This window comes from Nannobrachium achirus (assembly GCF_963921795.1).
Source record: "Nannobrachium achirus genome assembly, chromosome: 13".
NCBI lineage: Eukaryota > Metazoa > Chordata > Actinopteri > Myctophiformes > Myctophidae > Nannobrachium > Nannobrachium achirus.
The window spans coordinates 31,202,818-31,227,934 of record NC_137833.1 but is presented as its reverse complement, the minus strand read 5'-3'; the positions used below and the strand labels follow the sequence as shown (position 1 = coordinate 31,227,934).

Below are 25,117 nucleotides of genomic sequence, written 5' to 3'. Positions count from 1 at the left end.
CTGTAAAAAAAAGAATAAGAATAAACATATTGTTTAAAAAAAATAATAGGTCTACTATTGCCTGGCGTTGCCAGCCTCTATCACACACTTCGTTTTGGGAAGAGAGTCTGGGATTTCAGGAAGAGTTTTAATTTTTGGGGTTTGCCCAAACCACCCAAGAGTGTATGGCTGCAGGAGTGGAGTCACCTCTCTCAGCAGATCTTTCTTGTCAGACCTCTCGTCTCAGGTACAACGGAAAGTCTACACTACAGGGTCAAAAATCTTAGAGGCAGCTGCGTTCCACTGTACTGTGGAAGCGTTGCGCTTGTGATGCGTTGTGAGCTTGTGTCTGTTGTGTGACGTCAGTCGCAAGCGCCGGAAGTGCGCCGAAAAAGCACCCGCACACTTCCGTTCTGAGACGAAAGGTCTGACAAGAAAGATCTGCTGAGGGAGGTGACTCCACGCCACCCAAGCTTACAGAAACCACGTGCCCCAAGCATGGGTGCATCTCTCCACTCCGACATGTCTCCTTTCCGACATGTCTCCATTCCGACACTAACCCTATCTCTACCCCTACCCTAAACCTTAGGCCCATGGGGAGTGTCGCCACTCCGACAATAAGAAGTCCATTTCGGAGTGGCGACATGTCGGAATGGAGAGAGCCTCCCCCCAAGCATACCCTGATTGGCCAACCCTTGAAGCTGTTTCAAGGAATATCTACAAGGAACAGACAACACCCGGAAGTTGGCACGCCGGGTGGCCACTTTTGGGTGGCGGAAGTGACGAAGTGCTCATAGACGCTAATGTTAATTTTGGGTGGCCAAAGTGTCATGGCGGCGTCCCATGGAGCCTGAAATGACGAAAATGACGTTGGTGTCCGTTCCTTCTTTGATCTTCCTTGAGCTGTTTGAGGAAATAGAATCTCAATGGATCGGTGCCAGACCATACTACAACACCACTACCGCCAGGGGGTGTTGTTGTGTTCGGTCTGGTTTATTAACCAGGCAAGGTCTACTATGTTCTATCCGTCTGTCTTTCAATGTCATATGAGATACACTAGGTAGGATCTCCTTTTAGTTGACCTTGTACCAGTGATTTGTGCTGTCATAAAACTGTACTTTTTCCTATTGCAAACTGCTAACAAACTCTTCAATCAATCAATCAACCCTAGATTCATCAGATTTAAAAAAAGATCTTAGTGCTGCAAAGGCTGAAGATGCTTTCCAGCATAAAAAGTATGAGTTTATAGTAGGCTTTTTTTCTTTTCTTTTTTTTTTGACCGTGTGCTGGTGGTGCGTGACGTGTTTCTCAATCTCAGGTGTTGTGGTGCGCATGCGCACCAGGCTGTGTGTGATGACCAACATTCCCATGGCTGTTGTTGGTGTGAAGATGAGGACGTGGACGATGTGTGTGTGTCCCTCCACCACGGCGGCTCTCAGTCCCATTGTCATTTATCTGTTGACGACCATTTTACTGAGTAAGGGGGGCACTGTCACCGCCGCGCCGGAGACGGGGCAGTGGACCGTTGCCGTTGTCAACGTGAGTAAACAAACATCCATAATGTTGACAGTCAGCCAGTCAGGGGCTAGCTTGTTGTGCTAAAAACGCTAGCAAGCAGATAGACTGCTTGTGACTTGAATCAAGGAATTGGGTTGAGTCCTTTGTGACAGCACTCAGCTGTGTATTTGTCACACTTTGGCTGCTTGGCCGATCATAAACATGGACGAAACTATGTGACTGACAGACCACAGGAGGACAGGACAGACCAAGACTAGTAGTTATTTAGCCCGGTGGTTAGCCGCCTTGTTGTGACTGTCATCATTTATTAGCAGTTAGCCGGGTGTTTAATTTAGCCAGATTATAATGGTGATGAATGATGATTATTAATATAAGCCTTTTGCCTATGTGACTATGTGTGACAACAAACAACTATAATAAGAGATAATACAATCCCCAATATAAAGAGCCAACCAAATTATGACAGATGGTATATATCACCTAAAAGTAATACTTGATTGAGTTAATTTAACCCTGAGAGCAAACAGGTCCATTTGGTTACATTTGTTTGCTGAGTTAGTACTATTGGATAAATGAACCCTTTTTTGAGGATGTATATGAAATTCTCAGTATTAAGATATTAAGACATAATAGTGAAGAAGGTGAACTAGCAGGCCTTGATCAATAATTCAGTGCAGTAAAAAGTTCCAGTTGTTTCCACTGTGATTGCGCCCTGCCTACTGCCTCCATATCCATTGCAGTGAAAGGTGAGATGTGTGTGTTGGGGATTGTCTCACCTCTCTGTGTCTCTCTCTCTCTCTCTCTCTCTCTCTCTCTCTCTCTCTCTCTCTCTCTCTCTCTCTCTCTCTCGGGTTGTCTCTCTCCTTCACAGACCTCAAGACCATTGCTGTTAAGGAAATCAATGTATAAAGACACTGATATTAAATTGAAAGGTAGGATCATATTATTAATTATGCCTCTGCTCATTTATAATTTGTCATATGACTGCATCAAGTGCACAACGAAGTATAGGCTTTAATATTTAGATTAATTTAAAAAATGCAATAGAGCACCTAAGTTGATGTCATTTACACACATCCTACCTGGTTCCTGTCCCCCCCATTCTGAATTCCCATATACTTTTTGCATATTGCGTCATATAAGAAGTGTGTTGCAAAAATAAACAAATATGAAGAACTGACAGCGAGGAAACGTTAATGTTACTGCCGCCGAATTAGTTACATTTTTGCCTGAAACAGACCTTATCAAATATGAGCGACGATACAGAGCTACCTCCCCAACAATATCACAGAGACGAGTTTGTTTATTTTTGGACCGCAGTTCTTATGAGACGATTCTAAGATGACCCAATGTTATTCTCCATAGAGAAAATACTTCTGTGAACCAGGGGATGAACGAGTGACGTCAGGACTTTGGTACTCTATTGTGGACATCTCTAATGATTACACCTAATGGATTTCATTTTTCCCTCATTCAAATGAACGCTTTTGTCTCCATTTGTCAGTCGTGTCCTTTGGCTGTCCAGAAGAGGTGACTTTAACCATCCAGTGGTATTTAAAGTTCTACCCCTGTCACAATGAATTCAATAATATTGATGTAAGTAAAGTAGCACTCACTACAACTAGTAATCATTCATTAGGACTCTTGGACTAAGCTTTGGGCCCCTTTATTGGAGCGTCAATGGTCAATAACGACTGTCTTTTTACTCAGGAAATGTATGAGAAAACACCTTTGAGTCGAGGGGAGAGCATGGATCCTAACCCCCTGGGACCAGGAGAATACATTGAACACAAACACAGCCCCTTAACGTGTAACAGTGGACTGCACTCCTTGGCCATGCTCCACGTAAGACAACATCAACTCAACTTTATTGTCATATCATGCGTTTACAGGTGTTAAAGCACCATTCCCACCGGGCACGGCATAACTATTAAGATAACTATAACTATATCGTTCACCATTGTATTTCTTTATAGTCGGTGTGAACACCATTCACTTAACTTGGAATGATTTTTAAAACTATACTTTTATAGTTATAGTTATAGTATAGTGTGAATGGCCCTTTAAGAGTTGGTGAAATTATTTTAGTGGCAAGCTACCTTCACATTTCTGTTACGTTTAAAGTAAAATAAGAATATAGTAACGATATAAAAATAATATCAAGTGTGTAGTCTTGTGTAATAATAAAGACAGCAAATATCAGGCATGCATAATGTTTGGAATTGGGAGTGCAGTGTATTCACTCATACATTTCATTTTCTTCTACTGTTTGTTGAGCATTATTGCAAATCACAACTTTCTGCATTTGTCAATGTTGTCTTTCAGAAATCCAAGGCAGAGCCACGCAAAGTGTCTCCCCCTGTCGAGGGGGTCCCACCAGTAAGAAACGAGATTTGACTTTGTTATTAATCATGGACTTCAGATCAGACCATGATCTTGGGAAGAACATTTAAATAATTGTTAGGGTAATGATAGCTTGATATTAGTGCCAGACACGATGAGGGCATTAGCAGTCGGTTTCTTGTATGAAAAAGAATAACTTTTAAATAATTATGGGTTTAATGACAGCTTGATATCAGTGCCAGAAACAATGAGGGCATTGGTTGTGGGGGTTTTATATGTAAAAAAAGTATAAACAAATCTATTAACCACTTAGTTTTATTTTGTACTTCATCATACAATGGTGTCGTGCAAAAACAATGTGAAGATGGCCAATCTACGGCTCACAATGCGTCAACGCCCTGTGAGTGGTGTAGATTGACTATGTTCACTATTTTTGATAATTGTTTTACTTTTATTAACTTTTCAGCTATTATAACATGCCCAAGACAGGGATCGAATATTAATTGATAATTTTATTAAATGATTGATTATCTTTTATAAATCGATTGGTTTATCATTGTACCCGTGCTTTGAACACGTTTTGTGATTTTCCAGGATGAAAATTACTCCAGGTGGATAACTGAAGAGTTTACCAGTAGCACCAGTGGCGATGCGGACAGCAGTACGAGGCTGAAAGATGACACTATCGCCACCACATGGAAGGACGGGCCGTATCTACTGGTCGTCAAGATCACCTCAAATAAACCCGAGGCCAACTGGAATTTAACAGGTCAGTTCATGAATAGCTCCTTTAACCACCAGAGTCATTTTTATCCTTTGTTGTACGACAGTGTTGCACGGAGAAAATGGCCGATGAGCTTGTAGATCGGCTATTTTGACTTTATGGACATTTTCATAATACGACTTCATATCATAATTAAGTAACTAAGTAAAGTAAATCATAATTAGTATGCATAAAAATCGAATCTTTTAGTATTTAAATCTCTCTTTTTTTTGTAATGTCGTTCTCAAATGATCCTCGATTTTGCTTTTCCAGTTAACATCATCATGAAAGGCACCCACGGATTCATTTCCATCACAGAATGGCCTCTCATGATTGTAAGTGAATTCAGTAATGTGATATCCATTATATATTATATTATTGCATTACAACATAGTGTAACAGAAAACGAATCCTGCCATGTTCCACATCAAGGGTGCGTTCGGAAATGCGCACTCACGCATTAGTTTGTATTTCCCAGTGCGCTCAGTGCTGTATTTCCGAATGCACCCCAAGAATTGTCTTAACTCATTCGTAGTTTACGGCCGTAAAGCCCGTTAATTTCTCTATGTCTTTCACTGCCGGCTTCTCCAAGTCCTACCTGTTAACGTGGGCGCTCGTCCAGTTCCCATCGTGCGTGATCGGACACTGCTCGTGTGTTCGCGTATTCCATCAGCTTCTCAAATCCGTTGAAACTTTTTCAATTGATCAATAACTTCTCCATCTGTAAGCCGCGGAGCTCAGACAGTAAGCTGGGCCAAAATAGAGGACGGACTTCCGCTTCCGGTTCAGGGACTCCAATGTTAAAGTGGTCCGCTCAATAATGTGTCCGTGTAGAAACCGATCACGGAGCATTAGTTCCGGCCTATTTTAGTTGCGCTTCGATAAAAAAATGTTTTTTAATTAATTTTTATTACATTTACGGGTTCTACGGGCATGGCAGAGAAGGGGTACAAAGGGGTATTTTGATGGCAGTGTTTGTGTTAAGGAGAACTGAATTATACAGGCTTTTATAAAGAAAAAAAAAAAAAAGAATCAGTTTGTATCATTATGCCACACATGTATAAACATTATAATTTCCAATGTATGATAAGCATTGCATTTGGCTTCACTGGAATCTTGCCTTTGTATTTGTAATGTCTTTGTAAAAGCCATTGTTTGTGTGTGTGTGTGTGTGTGTGTGTGTGTGTGTGTGTGTGTGTGTAGTTCTACATGGTGATGTGCGTGCTGTACATCCTGTATGCCATGCTGTGGTTCATGTGGGCGGCCTGCTACTGGAAGGATCTCCTGAGGATCCAGTTTTGGATAGCGGGGGTCATCTTCCTGGGCATGGTGGAGAAGGCAGTCTTCTGCGCCGAATATGAGAACACCAACACTGTCGGTTCTGCCTGTGAGTTTCTGAATCTTAACGTTGTTGTCGCTTTATTGCGACCTGTTACTATGAAAACCTCCCCTAGCTGTCTGTCAGTCAGTCCCTCCGTCCTTCCGTCAGTCTGTCCGTCACGCCACGTCACGTCACACTTTTGGCCCTACTCTTATCTCCGGCACCGTTGCCCCTATCCATGCCAAACTTTGCACACACACTCCTTGGCTGGCAAACCACAACCTCCGATTTCTCACATGCCCCTCTTCTAGCGCCACCATGAGGTTGCTTTTTGCAGTGTGTATACATGCACCTGACAGTCGCTTATCTCCCGATTAGGGAGTCTTACTGGTGCCAAGTAGTGGTAGAAGAAGTACTCAGACTTTTTGACATAGTAGCAATGTATTAAAAAAGTGAGTTGAGTAAAAGTACCGGTACAAAAGTATTGTTGTTAAAATAAATATAATTACTGCACCAAAGTAAAAGTACTAAATGTTTTTGAAAATTGTGTCAAACCTTTTTTGTAAACGGCTGATCTACAAGCTCACTACATGTCACGATGCATTACTTGAGTATACGTACTGTACTTGGTTACTTTCCACCACTGATGCCAAGTCCCATCCTTGTATGTCGGTGTGAAAAATCTGTCATTTTCTCTCATATTTAGCCCCAGGCTTGTTGATTTTTGCTGAGCTGGTCTCCGCCCTCAAGAGAACCTTGGCTCGGTTGCTTGTCATCATCGTCAGCCTTGGCTACGGCATTGTAAAGTAAGCCAAGAAGTCTCATGAATATACACGTTATTACATATTTCATGAATAATCGGATTGGTAGGACGATTACCAATCACATCATTTGGGGTGAAAATCTTCAAATTTATATCAGTGCCTGATCATTATATCAGAACACCTCTAAATGTAATCTTTATGTCAGGTAATGTCTTTGTGTGTTTGTATGAATCTCTCTGCCTAGACCTCGCCTGGGAACGGTGATGCACAGAGTGGTGGGGCTCGGTGTCTTCTACTTCGCCTTCGCTTGTATCGAAGGTGTTCTAAGGATCACCGGGGTGAGAAACCTCTTACTTTTTTCCAATGGTGTTTCTGTTGAATTCATTATAATCTTTACCCACTTTAACCCTGTCATCCATATTTTGTGCATGTTATTACTTTTTTTTAAGATCTCCCAAAACTGCCAGAAATGTAAAAAAATAAATGTTATATATATATATATATATATATATATATATATATATATATATATATATATATATATATATATATATATATATACATACATACATACATACATACATACATACATACGTACATACATACACACACACATACCCAGTATAGTGAATGATGCAGATCTGCAAGCTTACGATACATTCGCCATTCATCATGCAATGAATTATGAAGGGCTAAGTTGAAGACTCATCGTTTGGCTACTGTATATATCAGATATAACCCAGATATTTAGTTAGATAAACCTAGATAGATAGATAATAGACCTGAGGTTTTGAGTCAGCGTGTGTTTATAGTTTTTGGAGTATTTCAATGTGGGCAGTAGTGTACTGTACTTACACACCATGATTTGTATTATTTTCTTGGTTTGGATGTTGGTTCATCTAAGGGTCGAGACAACGGTCCATCTCTCATCACAGCCGTTGTTCTGGCCGTGTTTGACTCCTGTTGCGTCTGGTTCATATCCTTCCAAAATACTCGACATCATCCCCAGAAGCACAATTCCCAGTAGTCTGTGATAATTAAGTAAGTTATTACAAAGCCATCTCCCTTTGACATTTTTTTTAAATTAACATCGGTTATAACTCAGAGTTGTATCCTTCGCTCATTTGTTGTTTTGGGTGGCTGGTCTTTTTCATCTTTTTCTCCCCCCACTCCGGTGAAGATCTGTCTTCCTCGCAGTTCAAAGTTCCTCGACAGGGCTGGGCAATATTACTTAAAATAAATATCACCATTATTTCAAACCTTTGCCTCGTTTATGATTAATGGACGGTTATTTAAAATAAATAGTGTAAATGGCCCATCTGCAAGTTCACAACGCGTTGTGAGATTCTTTTTTCTTTTTTTTTTCTTCCCAATCTTTTTGTACGCCAATGTTGTACAGCAAGGTACAATACAACGTTAAGTGATATATCAGAGTGATTGATTTAGTCGATTGTAAAATAATCTATTAGAATAGTTTTGTGTCGATTCGTTGACATTATAGGAAATGTACTAAGAATTATAAACCCTGCTTCTCGATTATTAGATTAACCTACACAAGCAAGATTGAGTCGGTTACTGGTTTTTTATCAGTTTTACTTCGACTCCTCATCTCGTTTTGGTCCCTCTCCCTGTGACTCCTCCGTGTGTCTATTCTTCTGTCCTGTGCGTTGACGGTCCCTGTCCTCTCATCTCTTCTCTCACATGGTGACAGTCCCTCTGTCCCCTTCTCTCTCCTCTCTATTCTATGTAGGGCTGTCACGATTATGACATTTTACATGACGATTAATTGTCACTCAAATAATTGCGAATATATAATTGTCACTCAAATAAACGCTTTTAGGCTTTGAAGTTGCACATGGCAGATATGACACATAACCTAAACATACAAAGAAATTACTGGCATATTCGACAACTTTATACTTAAAAAATAACATTGATAGTGGAAATAGCAGATCTACAAGCTTGCATCGAGATGCATTGTGAGCTTGTAGATCTGCTATTCCCTATTTTTAAATGGGTTTGAATATATATTAACATTTTTCAACATGGAAACGATTATGACCATAATTGCAAATATGTGCAATTATTTTAAATATTTGCAATTATTTTAAATAATTGAGATTAGACGATTTTGTCATAATTATGACAGGCCTACTCATATGGTAGCGGTCGGTCCCTCTGTCCTCTCATCTCTTCTCTCACACGGTGACGGTCCCTCTGTCCCCTTCTCTCATCTCTATTCTCATATGGTAACGGTAGGGATGGGACGATACAAAAATGTCATGTCACGATTATTGAGACCAAAATAATCGTGATTTTTGGCGATATCACGATAATCAAAATATAGCTTATACTCTTTATCAACCACCTGCACCCCTGCATCCATATTCTGGGGCAGAACATTTGCCAAAAAAAGAAAAATAGCAGATTTTTCAAGCTCACAACGCACAGCAATGCGACGCGTTGTGAGCTTGTAGATCAGCTATTTTTTGGCAAAGAGATTTGGTAGAGTGAAAAAAAAGACTGTATCGAGTATGTTTACAGGTGTGTTTTACCAATTGTAGAGGGTTTAAGTGGATCAAAGGTGAATTGATCCCAGCTTATGACAGAGTAACAATTTCACGATTAAAATCTCTGCGATACGACTAAGATTATCGTCCCATCCCTAGGTAACGGTCGGTCGCTCTGTCCCCTTCTCTCTCATCTCTTCTCTCACATGGTGACGGTACCTCTGTCCCCTTCTCTCTCAGGCCAAAGATTCTGACCTGGCTCTGCTGGCCAACATTCCCCTGGCACTGCTTGACTCCTCTCTTTGTTGGTGGATATCCTTTCGGTGTAGCTGATAGTACCTGTTGTCTGTCTATTTCTCTACGCTCACCTCCTTAGATGTAGAATGATAGAGCTCTGTATATTTTAATCCTGTGTGCTAAAATGCCTTTTAGCACACAAGTTTCTGAAAATCAGAGAGTGTACTTACTGTACTGTATACGTCCTTTTAGTTCCATTTGTAAGTACGTTAAATGAACACTGTGCAAGAAAACCCACCCTCTTTAGTGCTCCTGCTAAAAGGTACAATATATTGTGGATGGAAGATTATTGTTATGTTTTGTGTGCCTACAGTATGAATTTGATTTATAATGATATCTTGATTTGTAAATATAAATCCATGTTTTCCTTGACTGCCACCAACATATTCGTCAGCCTAGCACAAACTATAAAGACCTTGAAGCTGAGGAGAAACCCAGTCAAGTTGTCTCTCTACAGGCACTTTACCAACACTCTAATATTTGCTGTCCTTGGTGAGTGGCTTCGCTTAAAGTAGGCCTGCAACTCTCAATTACAGGCTGTTCTTAGCGATTATTCTATTCTACTACTTTTTTGATTATAATCGAATATTCTAGAAACTTGTTTCTTTATTAATTAGTTTTATCTTTTATATATCGATGAATCTACAAGTCTAATTGATTCTTTTTAAATAATTTACTAAATCGATTAGTATGCTTGACCACTTAATACTTTATCGTACAACTGTTTTGCACAAAGATTGTGAAAATTTCAAACCTTTTTTCGTCTTCAGCTTCCATCGTTTTCATGGTGTGGACAACAAAAAAGTTCAGACTAGCAGACTGTCAGTCGGTGAGTAGCCATTCACTTATATATTAGTTTTTCTTTCTTATATCACTAACCTGGGATATCTGGGATAATTAATTGTTATTCATCAATCGATTTGGACGATGGAATCAGGCACAACACAGGCTACTCACATGCATAAACAAATGCATATAACACCATCTCATTATCAGCTAATTTCAGTTCAATGCAATATGTTCAAAAGTTCAAAATGTTCAGTCTTTTTTCATTACTGCATTGTTATTCTGTTGTTCCTTTACACAATTCTGAGACCCAGTAGATATGTCACACAGCACAAGTTTGGGTCCCAAGCCCACAACGTGCCATAATGCATTGTGAGCTATTTCTGTCTAAGATAGTCAGTGTAGAGGGACAAAAGGAGGGGGCCAAGTATAGACCCTTGGGGTTCAACAAACTACAATATGGTTTAAATGGTTAAACTGAGCTGATGACAAGAAGAAACTGTCTGCTGCACCATGCTTGTTGTCAGAGAAAATCAGTTGCAGTATTTCTCACTGCCAGAGGGAGGCAGGAGTGTTCACAATAATGTGAAATGTGGGGGGCAAATGACTGATTTGGGCTTCATAATGTTGTATTGTCCATTTGGTTCATTCTACTGCAGGACTGGATGGAGTTATGGGTAGATGATGCATTCTGGAGGTTCTTGTTCTCCATCATTCTGCTTGTCATCATGTTCTTATGGAGACCGTCTGCAAACAATCAAAGGCAAGTGTTGCATTAATTTAGGCCTAGAATTATTGAATGCTTTAGCTATTGAAAAATAGCAGATATACAAGCTCACAGCGCGGCACCGAGTGCCGCGCTACAAGCTTGTAGATCTGCTATTTTTTTTTTTAAGTTGTGAAAATGTTTAAAGTGAACGTTTGTAACTCAAATTTTGCTTCTGGGTGGTCTCTGGAACTAAATATTTGAGATGGGGGTCCGTGGCCAAATAAATATCATTTTGGGGGTCCTTCACATGAAAAGGTTTGAGAACCACTGACATAGCAGTCTCTCAAGAACAGACTAACTGAGCTCCAGTTAAGTGAAAAGGAACTTTTCTTTGAAGATGGCTGGCCAGATTGCTGACATATAGAAACATAGGTTTTTCAAAAAACCTTAGAAGGATTCAAAAGACACTTATAGAATCGTGTCAAAATTCTACTTTTCACGATAAAAAAAAAATAGCAGATCTACAAGCTCGCAGCGCGGCACTCGGTCCTGGAAATTGGGTTAAATATTCTGGAAAAGTTTTGGAAAGGTTTTGGAAATTAATTGGTAAAAATGTGTGGGAACCCTCAACCCTGGAGATTTCATATCGTCTGGCAGTGCTATTGCATTCCCATTTTTTCTGTTTTGTACGTACAGTGTTCTTTGGTGTCTATTCATTGTTTTTGTGTGGAGTCCATTCTTACATGTTGTACAGAAATCAGTTTCTACACATCCCCGTATAGTGACCAGTGGTTCTCAAACTTGGGGTCGGGACCCCAACTGGGGTCCCCAAATTATTTTGTGGGTCCCCAGATGATTAGCTTAATGTAATTTATTTTTCTCACTCAACGGTAAACAAACCTACATACAGTATAAGTATATAAGTATCTGCACATTTGAGTACCTGAGATAATAACATTCTAAGTCCATATTAGATTTTTTTTTAATATAGATATTTTTTGATTTACCAGAATGTAAACCACAAACATTTTTAATCTGTTAAATTGTTAATGCACTCCCCCCTCATTTTGTTCAGTGGTCTGTTTTAATTTTATCTGCTCCCTTTGTCTGCTGAATATTGCTTGTACGGACTTATACTATTGTTCCACAAATATTGGAGATATACTTTTTTTCCACTTTCCATAAGTATTATTATTAATTTAGTATTATTTAATTCAACAGATTAAAAACTTCTAGTTTGTGGTTTACAGTCTGGTAAATAAAAAAAATATCTATATTCAAAAATTTAAAATAATGGATTTTATGTCTCAGGTACTCATTTATAAAGTCACAATTTAAGGACTTTCGAGACCGTTTTAATACCAAACTGGCCAAACTGTCAAATATTATATAAGCAAGCAAGAGGCGAACATTGTGAAAATTGCCGATCTTCATGCTCACAACGCATATAGATCGGCTATTTTCACCATATTTATCTGTGGAACAGAGTCACGTTAAATGTAATACCTACAATTGTGAGTGCTTGTCAGCGTGGGGATCCCCAGTTCAAATATGTTTATTTTGGGGGTCACAGCCTAAAAAGGTTTGAGAACCCCTGCCTTGTACAGCAGTAGCTGGTAGGGATTCCTGACTCACTGATCTCTCTGATATCCCCAGATATGCATTTACTCCATTGATGGACGACTCTGATGATGAGGAGATAGAGGAATATCTTGCCAATACAAATTTAGGTATGGTAATACCTTTGGGAAAGGTCATCTCCATTACATATTCGTATAATCGCAATTATTTGAGGTAATCGCAATTATTTTGCATAATCGTCATCATCGTTTCCATGTTGAGAAGTTACAAACACTTTCAAAAAGTAGTGGAAATGGCAGATCTACAAGCTCACTACGCGTCGCAATGTTCTTTTTTTAAGTATGAAATTGTCAAATATGTCAGTAATTTCTTTATATATTTAAGTTATGTGTCATGATTGCCATGTGCAACTAACTAAAGCCAAACAGAAATGTAATTAAATCGTTAATCGCAATTATTTGAGTGACAATTAATCGTCATGTAAAATGTCATAATTGTGACAGCCCTAAGTGTAAAACACCTCTTTGAAATGATGAACAACAGTAAAAGTCCCAAACTGACCCCTTTTCTATTCACAGCTGACGGCATGAAGCTGAGACAAACAAATTCAAATGGCACAGAAAGTCACAGAAAGTCTCCAGCTGGGAACCCGGTTAGTGTGTCTCATTTTTTAACCTGACCTGGAAAGCCATGTGATATAAAAATATGTTTTTCTGAAAACTTAGGTTAGGATTAGGAAGGTGTTTTTAGAATCAGCCTCAGGTCTTAAAGGAAAATTCCAGAATAAAACATATTAATCCTTAATCAGCCTTTTATCACGTCTGTACATACCTGGTATGATGGATTTTTATCATAGTCCTTCCAGTTTTTACTTCTCCTGGACTCCTCAGATCTCTCTCCCACAGCCAAAACGGCGGTCAATTGTGGTTCTCCCAAAGCGCTAATTTTCACCGCTGCAAAGTTACTTTTTTCTTCATAAATCTGCTATTTATAGTTCATTGAGAGCCAGTAATCCACTGTTTTATCGCGGGTTGAGGGAAATGGCCGTTGTTGACATGATCCCAATAGTACTCACAGAAGAAGAATGAAGTCTCGCGTCTCGCGTGATTACCGCGTTTCCTTTAGCTTTTTCTTTAGCGCAAAAGAAAGCTTTCTCCTGGAGTTATTACAGCCAGTATGTACACAACAAGGCATCGTGGTATATATATAAAAAATAAGAAAGCAGAAGAATATAATCTAGTTAGTCTATTGATCGCTAGAATCTAGTAATATGACTGAGAAGGATTCATAACAAAGCATTTTAACGGACTTCCTGTAGTCATAAGGTAATTCTATTACCTTTATTTATTTTATTTTTTCCTCAATACATTTCTTCGATTTTATTATTTATTTATGGAATTACTTATAAAATAACTTTGACGTGTATTATTATTTGTAAACAATGTAGGCTACAATATAATCACAAAATAATCGTATTTTCCTCAAGACATTCTGCAATGCCTCACCAAATAAACGTTAGGTAAAAAGTACCTCATGAAAGACACGTTTCTGTGGTCATGAAGTAATTTTTACCTAAAGTTTATTTGGTGAGGCATTGCAGAATGTCTTGAGGAAAATACGATTATTTTGTGATTATATTGTAGCCTACATTGTTTACAAATAATAATACACGTCAAAGTTATTTTATAAGTAATTCCATAAATAAATAATAAATAAAATCGAAGAAATGTATTGAGGAAAAAATAAAATAAATAAAGGTAATAGAATTACCTTATGACTACAGGAAGTCCGTTAAAATGCTTTGTTATGAATCCTTCTCAGTCATATTACTAGATTCTAGCGATCAATAGACTAACTAGATTATATTCTTCTGCTTTCTTATTTTTTATATATATACCACGATGCCTTGTTGTGTACATACTGGCTGTAATAACTCCAGGAGAAAGCTTTCTTTTGCGCTAAAGAAAAAGCTAAAGGAAACGCGGTAATCACGCGAGACTTCATTCTTCTTCTGTGAGTACTATTGGGATCATGTCAACAACGGCCATTTCCCTCAACCCGCGATAAAACAGTGGATTACTGGCTCTCAATGAACTATAAATAGCAGATTTATGAAGAAAAAAGTAACTTTGCAGCGGTGAAAATTAGCGCTTTGGGAGAACCACAATTGACCGCCGTTTTGGCTGTGGGAGAGAGATCTGAGGAGTCCAGGAGAAGTAAAAACTGGAAGGACTATGATAAAAATCCATCATACCAGGTATGTACAGACGTGATAAAAGGCTGATTAAGGATTAATATGTTTTATTCTGGAATTTTCCTTTAATGGGTTAAACATTATATTAATTTATTTTTTTCCAATAGCAGAGTTGACATGATAGTACTGCCAAATGAATACATGCCGACCCCTTCCACCATTACTGTTAACAAACAAACTGCAATAATCAATACCACAGAATTCAAACAAAAAAGAACAAAAATCACATTTAAACAAAAGAACACAGCGAAGGTAAATAAATACAATAATACAAAAACGAAAGCATCAGATATGACACATAACAAAAGGAGAATGCCACTCATTTTCAACATTGAACTATGTCATTAATATACCTTTAGAGTTGTGTGTGTGGAAATAAGAAAAAGGTCTGTGTTCTGTGATGCCTAGAACTGGAGGATTGATTGTGGGGTCATGTGATCAGTGACATCATGAAGATGTACTCTTGGGCTTGCAGAGTACATTTTCATTTTTCTTATTTCCACACAAGGTATATTAATTACATAGTTTAATGTTTAAAATGAAATTATATTGGATAAAGTATTTGATGAAAAAGTATGAATACATTACATCCTCAAAAGAGTGAACCAGCAGCGGTTCAGTGTCTTCAATAGAGACTATTTCGATTGGTTCAAATCCTGAATGATCCACTCATACTGTGTCAGAATTTTCCAATTCACAACATCCTATACAACTGGAATGTGCCCCCCCCCTTCCCCCCCAAAAAAGAAAGAAAAAGGTTTAAATGTTTCAACAGATGGCAGTATTTACTCAGTTTCCTCTTTTTCCACCTGTCCAGGATGAGGACTTGAAGTGGGTGGAGGACAACATTCCCAGCTCTCTCTCAGATGTGTAAGCATCATCATTAAACACGTGTATTAGATGTTTTCATACATGACCAGATTGCAGGGTTTAATTGCAGGATTTCCCTTTGCTGTCTGTCGTTACAGAGCTCTGCCAGTGCTGCTCGACTCAGATGAGGTATGCGTCATGCTCCTACACGGTACAATCCTAACTGAGAGGGTACAGCATGTAACCAAACGGGGCAATTTGGTTACATTTGTATCCTCTCAGAGTTACAAATGGATAAATTACACTGAGGATCTTTATTCATTATGGAATTTCCAGTTTATTTTCTAACTGCTGTTCACTTTAGAATTCCGCGTGTTTTTTTTATCCATGTTATTCCTGGGATCTTTGACAGGATAATGTAGTTTTGCCAGCAGGGACAAAGCCTGAATGCAAGTAGTATCTCCAGTTAGACAAATATAGATGAATTATTTTTGTTTCATAAACTTTCTTGTGTGCAGTTTTTGCTTTATTTAGATAGGATCGCAGACGGGAACCTTAGACCAGAAACATTGCAGTTATTATATTATTATATTATATGAGTTAGTTAATATACAGTCAGTTTGTTTTTCGACGGTGTGGCACTGTGGTGGCCGAGCCAATGAGAAACGTACGTCTGTGTGTGTAGTGTATACATTTTTTAAATATTTAAATAATGCAAGCAAAAGGTGGTAAAATCAGGCTGAAACCTTGCCAGAGTAGCCATACTGTACATCATAACTGGCCACATGAAGTCCATGAGCAATTGAGCATCATACCGTTATTATCCCCCATCTTGTTCTGTTGTCTATTATTTTATTCAGAATAACTCACGTTATGCATATGTTTTGTGTTTTCCCTTTCATTTAAACTGACAAATGAACTTGAATGTGATATGAACCTGTTGCATGTCATTTCTTAAGGAAATCATGACTACAAAGTATGAGATGTCAAAGATGGAGTGAGAAGAAGCAGGACATCTCCGAAACAGTGGTTTGGCACCAACTGAGATTCCAGCATGGGGAGCGGGCTGATGTCACCCAGCACCCGTCCTTGAACCCTGTCATGCACAGCAGGGTTTCCCCCCTGAACCTTAAGGCAAGGTGATGCTATTGTGCTCTTGAATGTTTAAAGTAAAGCCTGATTCATAATTTTGTTGCACGCCGGTGTCGCACACAGAAAATAGCTGATTTACAAGCTCACGATGTGTCACACCTCAACCCGTCGTGAGCTTGTGAATGGGCAATTTTTTTGGCGCACGACACCAAACGACTATAAATGAAGCTTGACACTCCTAGTGTGATGCAAATTGATAGGGTGGTGCAGCCCAGTGCTATAAGAATTTGGGAGACCCCGGTTCATTGCCCTGTTGAACTCCATCTAATAACTCCTCTGACCTGGCAATTTCACCGACACCTGTTGTTCTCTCATACCTCATCTTACTGTCCACAAAGACGGGATGTCCTCTCTTATCTCCGGTCAAACCATGCACAATTAACCCTGTTTTTTAGCCTTCTTTTCCAAAGAGATTATTATTTTGTAGGCATTGCTGTATTTACTTCTATATTTTATGCATGTGGGATTGTTTTGTATTAATTAAGAAGAGCAGGCCTTGATGATGAATGCTTAATCTTGGGGGCGATCACATCCAGTGTTGGATATGATGTCCCATCCTGAATTTGTTCTACTGTACAGTATGTACTGTGAAATAGTTTAAAATTACACGCACGGATTGGCTGTAATAAAATTAGGAAATAATCATTTTGTAATGAATAGAATCAAGAGAAGAGTTTGATGTTGACATAATAATCAAATCATAAACCAGTGGTTCTCAAACAAGTTTAATTTCAAGGACCCCCATAACTCTCGAGAGTTAGAGGTCTGTGAAGGTCCATTTGGAACCCCCTCAAGGTACCCTGAGGGTCATTGGACCCCACTTGAGAACCACTGATGTAACACATTGGTCAGGCACTTTGTTTTTGTCTCCATTGTTTTCTGTAAATACAAACAGCATAATTTTTCCATTAATATCCAAGACAAATGGACAGATATTCTTTAACAAAGGTGTCAGGAAAGCAACTGTATTTAGAGATGCAAAAGTAATTTGTATCCCTAACTGAGCTTAAGCACACCCATAATCAATAAGACACCACTAATGCCACTAAGTTTGCAACTGGTATCATCATGACACGTGAGCTGTAGGACATGTGAGCTTCTAGATTTCACGTTTTTTGAAAAGTTTTGAAAAATGTTGAAAATCTGCCCAAAATAACAATGCCAGCGTTAATCTGATTAAATTAGAACTCCAACCCTTTTCAAGATCAAATGTTCCTGTCCATTCTTCTTGCATAGATCCTACTGGAATTATTGAACTGTGATACAAAGTAAAGGGGATATAATGTTTATGTAAGTGGTGATTTTGGGGTGAAATACTGTTATTTATGTAGGAGTCTGAAATTCCTCAGCTTCTTGAAAAAGTGTGTGTGTGTGTGTGTGTGTGTGTGTGTGTGTGTGTGTGTGTGTGTGTGTGTGTGTGTGTGTGTGTGTGTGTGTGTGTGTGTGTGTGTGTGTGTGTGTGTGTGTGTGTGTGTGTGTGTGTGTGTGTGTGTGAGAGACAGCGTTCATGTGTGCCACTGCAACTGGAGTGAATTGAGCTGTAACCAATATGTTTATATTATTGTAGAATTGGAGGTTTGCTGATGCTTGAGGAGGTAGTGATGCTTGTATTGTGAAACTGTATGTATTTGGAGGAATCCTCTCATGAAATAAGGAGCAATGTAGTGTTAGATTAATGTTCAGCCCCCTCTACACTGCAAAAGCCTGAGTGAAAAAAAAGAGGGTCCATATTTACACTTTCAGATTTAACACTCAGGATTTTACTGTATATGTTTCACCTTGTCACTATTTATTTGTGTTTAAAGTGTACTTAAGCAATTGTAAAAAATAACATTGTTCAGTCATTTTACAGTTTACTGTGGCTACTGCAACTCCATTTCAATGTTTGCATCTTTTTATCTGAAGTTTTAAGGGGGACTGATAATGTGTACATTATTTCTTGGCTTTCATGCTTGATTTGTTTTTTGTTGCTTGCTAAAATCAGGCATGACTTCATACTGTATGTTTAAGCCTGATTTAAACTGGTGTTGTGTGCAGAGAACAGATTACCTACAAGACGCCTTGGTGTGTGACACCGGCATTTGACAAAGTATAAACCAGGCTTTATATCACCGTTAATCTTATAATTTATTCTTGGGGGATTGACTGTGAATATGAACATGTAGCTGGCCTGGCTGGTGCTGGTATCAGTCAGTGGTGTGGTACGGATTTGGAGCAAATCTTCAGATGTGTTGTCTTGAACACAAACGGTACGAGTGTGTCTTCAAACCTTTGTTTTTGTCCACTATGCAGCACAGTAGAACAGTGGTTTTCAAACGTATATTTTTATTCCAAGGACCCCCCAGTAACTCGGTTACAGATCTGTAAGGGTCTATTTTGACCCCTCTCAAGGAACCACGAGGTGTCCCTGTACCCCGCTTTGAGAACCACTGGTCTAGCCATTCTGTCTGCACCATGCAGCACTGAAGAATCACAGCTATGAGTTACAGCACAAGCTCATCAACAGTTTTATAATGTAACTATTAAGACTTCTCTTCCTTTTTGTATGAATCTAGATACAGTACTCGTCCCATGTACAGTATGTGGCAGAGAAACCTGGAACGGTTTTGCTTATGATGGCAAAGTATTTTGTCCGTTATGTAAAATTATAGCCACCTGCCTTGGGACTTTTGATTATTTGTACAGATGGGCTTTGGCTGATTCCTGTTGATACTTAATTCCACAAGTGGAGAGAGGTGTCTGGGTTATATGACCTGTCTGTTTTTTCTGGACTTCACATTCAGAACCAGGCAGTGAGCTTTTAATCAAAAAGTATTTGCCTGTTTTTGCTTTCCTCCTAATTTAAGAGAATATACACCCAGACCAAAATGTTTATTAGAAATAGTGAGGGGTGTGTGTGTGTGTGTGTGTGTGTGTTCTCTCATCTGAGTCTGATATTTAAATGTCAATAAAAAAGTATATATATTTTACAAAGACTTGTGCTCTTGCCCAATCTGTATCTAGAGTTGGATAGTTACTATGTACTTCATGTAATTTATTATACCTACAAGTACTATACTGTACATAAGTCAGATTGTAAAGTACTTTACCGGCATTTCCATTTTTTCAACACTTTATTCTTCTACTCCACTACAATTATTTGACAACTTTACTTATTACTTAACTTGGCGGATTTCGATTACCGGTATTATTACAGAACCTCCGCACGATGTTGTAGATAAACCTTTTTTTTTTGTGGAAAACTTGGAAAATTTGACCACCACTGTATCACTGCAGTAGCTGACAGCTGTTTCATTTTAGAGCCGACGTGCAAAGACGCTATCCAGTAGGAAAGTGGCCATCATGTGAGAAACTGCAGAGTAAATCTCGTAGACTACTAAAACAAACCACAGTGCAATGCGGAGTAATTTAATTGAAACAAAAACCAAGATAGTTGAAATACTGTGGAAAGAGTGAAAGAACAATGTTTTCTTAGTAAAGTGACTGCTAGGAAATATAAATTATTGAAAATCTTACCTCATCAGCTATAAGCAGTGTTAGAAATTACTTTGTATTTAATAGATGAAACGCCATACAACCAACTACCCATACATCATTAAAACATATCACACTATTGTCATCAAAACGAGAAAAGTGATATGTAAAAAAAAATCGAACCTCTGTTCGAAGTGGAGCTGTGTGTGTGTGTGTGTGTGTGTGTGTGTGTGTGGGTGTCTGGCCTGGCCTGAACAACAGCGCCCTCGTGTGGTCACAAAAGGTCCTGTAGGCTACAGACAGACAGACAGACAGACACACAGACACGGCCACACACACGGCCACGTATAGGGAGCTTGTGTTCCACACAGCTCCAAAAAGTGTGTGTGTGTGTGTGTGTATGTACTGTATGTAGCATCACTGTTCTGTCACAAAAACATCATACTCTCTTGAAATAGAAAGTAAAAAATCAAACCAAGTTTGAAGTGAGCTGTGGATGTGAGCTGTTAGTCACAGGTCAGGTGTGTCAGAGTTATAATAAGTATAGAGAGGGCACCAGATATCCCCGCCCGTCCACTTGTATTGAGTTGCTCACCCAGCGCATGAAGCCAAATTTCAACCCCTTCTTCCGGTTGTAAAACGTGACGTAGTGGGGCCTAAGTGACGTCATAGTTACACCGCAGTTCTGGGCGGAGCCGTTTGTTTACACATCCGTCGGCAGGTTAGTTACTCAGAGCGTTAGTTTCACTGAGGTTAGGGTTAGGGTTAAGGCCACTTTTAACCAAACAGATTCGTGGCCGAATCGGCGGCGGAAGGCGGCGGAAAGCGTCTGTTGCCGAACGGGAGCTCATCGGTAGGTTTTCGGCAGCGGGTCGGGAACGTTATCGACGGAAAACTGGAAGACTGGACTTGCTCAGTTTTGTAGAGTCGCCCTTGGACGTCGGTGAATTGTAGCGAGTTGTAATGGACCATTAGTTTGCTACTGCTGCAGCAAAACCGAGCCTAAATAAGCCAGAGACATTTTCCCGTTGCATATTTTACTAAATAGAATATTCACAATCTCAACTCTCAATTTCCTATACTAATCAACTCCAAGGCAACGCTAGTAATAGTGATGTGTGTTGTTTTGGTGTGAGGAGAAGAAATCACCGGACAGGAAGCATCTCCGCTTCTGCTCCTCGGTTGCCAGATTCTGTGAGTTAAACAAGTGACCAGGTCTATGAAAACAAAGCCTAAAGGAGCGTCCAGTTTCACCTATTGAGCTCTATTACATTAGCTATTTTCTAAAAGAATGTTGAAAGCAAGGCCAAATAAGCAACTACAATTCAGAAACATGCCCAAACAAAAGTAACCCACAACTAGCAACATTATAGGAAAACAGGATCAAAGTCGCTTGTAACGAGCCGATATGGCAACACAGTGCGCATGCGCAAAACTGTACAGTAATTACAGTCGGCATACAGTCGGCTGGAAAATTCAATGTGCTTAGTTTTTTGCAGTTCTTTGCAGTCTGTGAACAGTTTGAACAAGTCTCCTGTAGTATTTTCGGTGTGGAGGCACCTTTAGGGTTAGGCATAGTTTTACTGAGGTTAAGGTTAGGGTTAGGGTTAGGCATAGTTTTACTGAGGTTAAGGTTAGGGTTAGAGTTAGGGTTAGGTTTAAGTGATCGCACCTCCGTGCGGTCCAAGCGAACAAAAAGGAGCGCTCCCTAGCGCCAGTTCAGCCAATCAAAAGCTTCCATGGGCGGGGTTTGCCCAGAACTCGGGTGTGATTTCCAATAACGCTTCATGGACGCGCTGGGGCTCCAATTCATGAACGAGCACTTCCGGTATGAACGCGGAGTCAATACAAAGAAGCCTTTGCGTGTTCATGTTTCTGGCCCCATCCGTAAAAAAGCTGCAGTACCTCAAATGGCCACCATGTCAATTTGGCTTCAGCCCTCCCCCTGGTGTCTGGGGGCTTGGTGTGTGTGTGTGTGTGTGTGTGTGTGACTTAACAGCGCCACTTGGTCACGTAGGCCTGCCACTGGTCACCCAGCGGTATTGCAGCTCATGCTACACAGTTACAGACTAACATACACACGCAGTCACGCATAGGAGACTATGCGTGAGACTGAGAAGACTATGCGTGAAATCTAAGCCCCCTCCCTAGACCTGCTATTCTCTACTGCACCAGATGCCTCACCATCACCTGTCTGTCTGCCCCTCCAATCTACCCATCTCATCATCATCCCTGCAGTTACCTGAGCTTTCACACTTGCATATGCATATCATTCACTGCTGGTGTTATGTGTTTACAGTTTACAGTTTAGGCATTTAGCAGACGCTTTTAATCCAAAGCGACTTACAATAAGCAGATACAACATCACAATAATAAACAAGATAATAGGTCAGTACATTAACAGCAATATAACAATGTAAATGGATATCTATCTAGAGAAAAACACAATATAATCAAGTTCTAAAGAAACCTAAAATCACACCCGTGTGAACTGAGCGGTGGTTTACCCACCTAGTCTCAACAGCACCCTCTTACCCACCAACCCCTCCCCCCTTCCCCCCTGTGTGTGTGTGTGTGTGTGCGTGTGCGTGTGCGTGTGTGTGTGTGCCTGGCCTGGCCTGGCCTGAAAACAGCGCCCCTCCCTTAACATGTGTGGTCAAAAAAGGTACTACACCACAGGCTTCAGGCTACATACAGACCCACCCACCCACCCACATACAAACATACCTACACACACGGCCATGCTATGGAGACGGTGTGACCACCGCTCAAAAAACAAATGTTAACTGTTAAGCCACTGTTTCCCAAGCAGTGGGTCGGGACCCATTTGTGGGTTGACTCTTTGTGGGTCACGTTTCATGTCAAAATCGTTTCTTTTCCTACATTTGAAAATATATATATTTTTTAAACAAGCAAACAACTACGCTAAATATACCCACTCACGCTAAATATACCCACTACACTAAATATCTACGCCGATCTATATAGAGGGTATGTGTGTGACATCATCATCGTACCAGGAACTTAGGTGGGAACGCCTACTGAGTGACAAAAAACTACTTTCTGGCCTTGACAGCCCATACATCCAAAAAGTAAAGTCCTATCGGATTGCTTTAAACGATGTTAAACAACATTAAACTCACTTTGCCACTCGATTTGCCATTCACTTCATGCATGGGCATACCCTCTAGCTCACAATGCATCACAACGCTTGTAAATCTCCCATTTCAACAGTATGTTTGTCCATTTTTGCTGAACATTGAACTATTATGACATGGCCAGAACAGGGATGCGAGGGTTCATGTGCTTAAATAGGTAAAGCAAAGAGATGTTGTTTCAGGGGGGCTGTAGCACGGTCTACCAATGCCCCTGGAATCTGGAGAATTTGGAATGTAGACATTACTGTTATTTTTGTCTCTTTTTCTTTTTGAGGGGTGGGGGGGAAGGGCAGCATGGCAATTTTACAGGTGTCTTAATCCCAGGAATGTTTCACATTCATATCAATATAGGATCACCTCTGCCAGTCTCAGCTTTATTTTCACATCAGAAGAGACGATATTATTGTCAACACATTGCGATAACGGACTGAAATTACGTTGTAATGCTCAACAGATGTGCATTTTAAGCAAAAAAGCATGTTTGTGCTGAGCTGTATTTTTGTTTGTTTTCCGGTTTAAAAATGGAAATTTCAACAGATTTCCAACAACCACACAATGCAGTATCGTTATAAAAACTGCTCGGTTTGCTCAAGGCCCTCTCTCTCCCTGAATGGAATAAATTGTCATGCCCTCACTCTCGGGCAAATGGCTTGTGTTATGTACTGTAGGCTGTGCTCTCTAAACTGTCCTCAGCAATATCCTCATGCCTCAGAACTCCTAAAGCAGCTGAAGCACGAGCTTCAAACAAAGGCTGCAACGTGAGCGCTAGTGTGATTACTGAAGGAAGCAGCCCAGTACAGCCATTAGACCAGCTGGTTCCCTCCCAACCTTTTTTTCTGGATCAGGGCCCACTGAAAAATCTTGTCTGACAATGCACGTGCACCTGACCACTTAACACGGCAGCCGAAAACCTTTTTCAAGCTTTCTTACATGCATTCTTTTAAATGTTATTATATGTTATATTATCATTACAATGTTAGTGTTTTACCATTTATGTCGGGGCCCCTGTGCAATGTCCTAAAGGCCTAAAGGTGGGAATCGCTGCAGTAGGGGACCCCCAAATTTTTTTTTAATTTGGGGACCCCCCCCACCCCCCCCACCCTACGTGAAAATAGCCAATCTACATGCTCACAACGCCTTGCAACGTGAGACGTTGTGAGCCTCTAATATTTCCGCCTCTAATATTTGACAATTTGGCAAATGTTTAATTTGTCATTTAGAGGAATTAAAAAGTCCTTAAATTGTCACTTTAGAATGTGCATAAACCCACTATACACTTTAACTTTGTGTTGGTTTGTTAACTGTTGAGTGAGAAAACAATGTTGCACGTTAAGCTAATCATCTGGGGACCCCCCAAAATAATTTTAACCCACAGGTTGAGAACCACTGCATTATAGGGCACATTGTCATTTTGTATGAGCAGGGCACGTGACTCACTCTTCAGCGGCCAAACCCTTCTGGAGGTTTGCAATGCTTTTGATCTCCTGTATTACCGTAAAACCCTTGGATGTAGATGGAGAGATGGAGAGAACAGAGAACATGTGGCACCACTTAATCCTATACTTAGTTGACCGGGGTCCACCAGGGCTCTGTACTAGATCCTCTAGTATTATGGGTCTTCAACAGGGGGTCCGGGACCCCTAAGGGGTCCTCAGAGTTACTACAGGGGTTCCTCCAAATCTTTGAGTGATAGAACAT

General features: G+C 39.9%; 1 protein-coding gene across 1 annotated transcript; it reads left to right on the top strand.

Moving 5' to 3' along the window:
* The first annotated feature begins 1,382 nt into the window (after positions 1-1,382).
* On the top strand, positions 1,383-19,690 carry tmem87b (transmembrane protein 87B). The gene is made up of 19 exons (XM_080741191.1): positions 1,383-1,518; positions 2,369-2,429; positions 3,002-3,093; positions 3,208-3,342; positions 3,823-3,876; positions 4,435-4,609; positions 4,877-4,938; positions 5,807-5,990; positions 6,631-6,730; positions 6,933-7,026; positions 9,439-9,521; positions 9,890-9,987; positions 10,266-10,324; positions 10,941-11,044; positions 12,647-12,720; positions 13,150-13,223; positions 15,643-15,695; positions 15,794-15,824; positions 16,595-19,690. The coding sequence occupies exons 1-19, from the start codon at positions 1,384-1,386 to the stop codon at positions 16,634-16,636; spliced, it is 1,710 nt and encodes a 569-aa protein (XP_080597317.1). The 5' UTR covers position 1,383; the 3' UTR covers positions 16,637-19,690.
* The last annotated feature ends 5,427 nt before the right edge of the window (positions 19,691-25,117 follow it).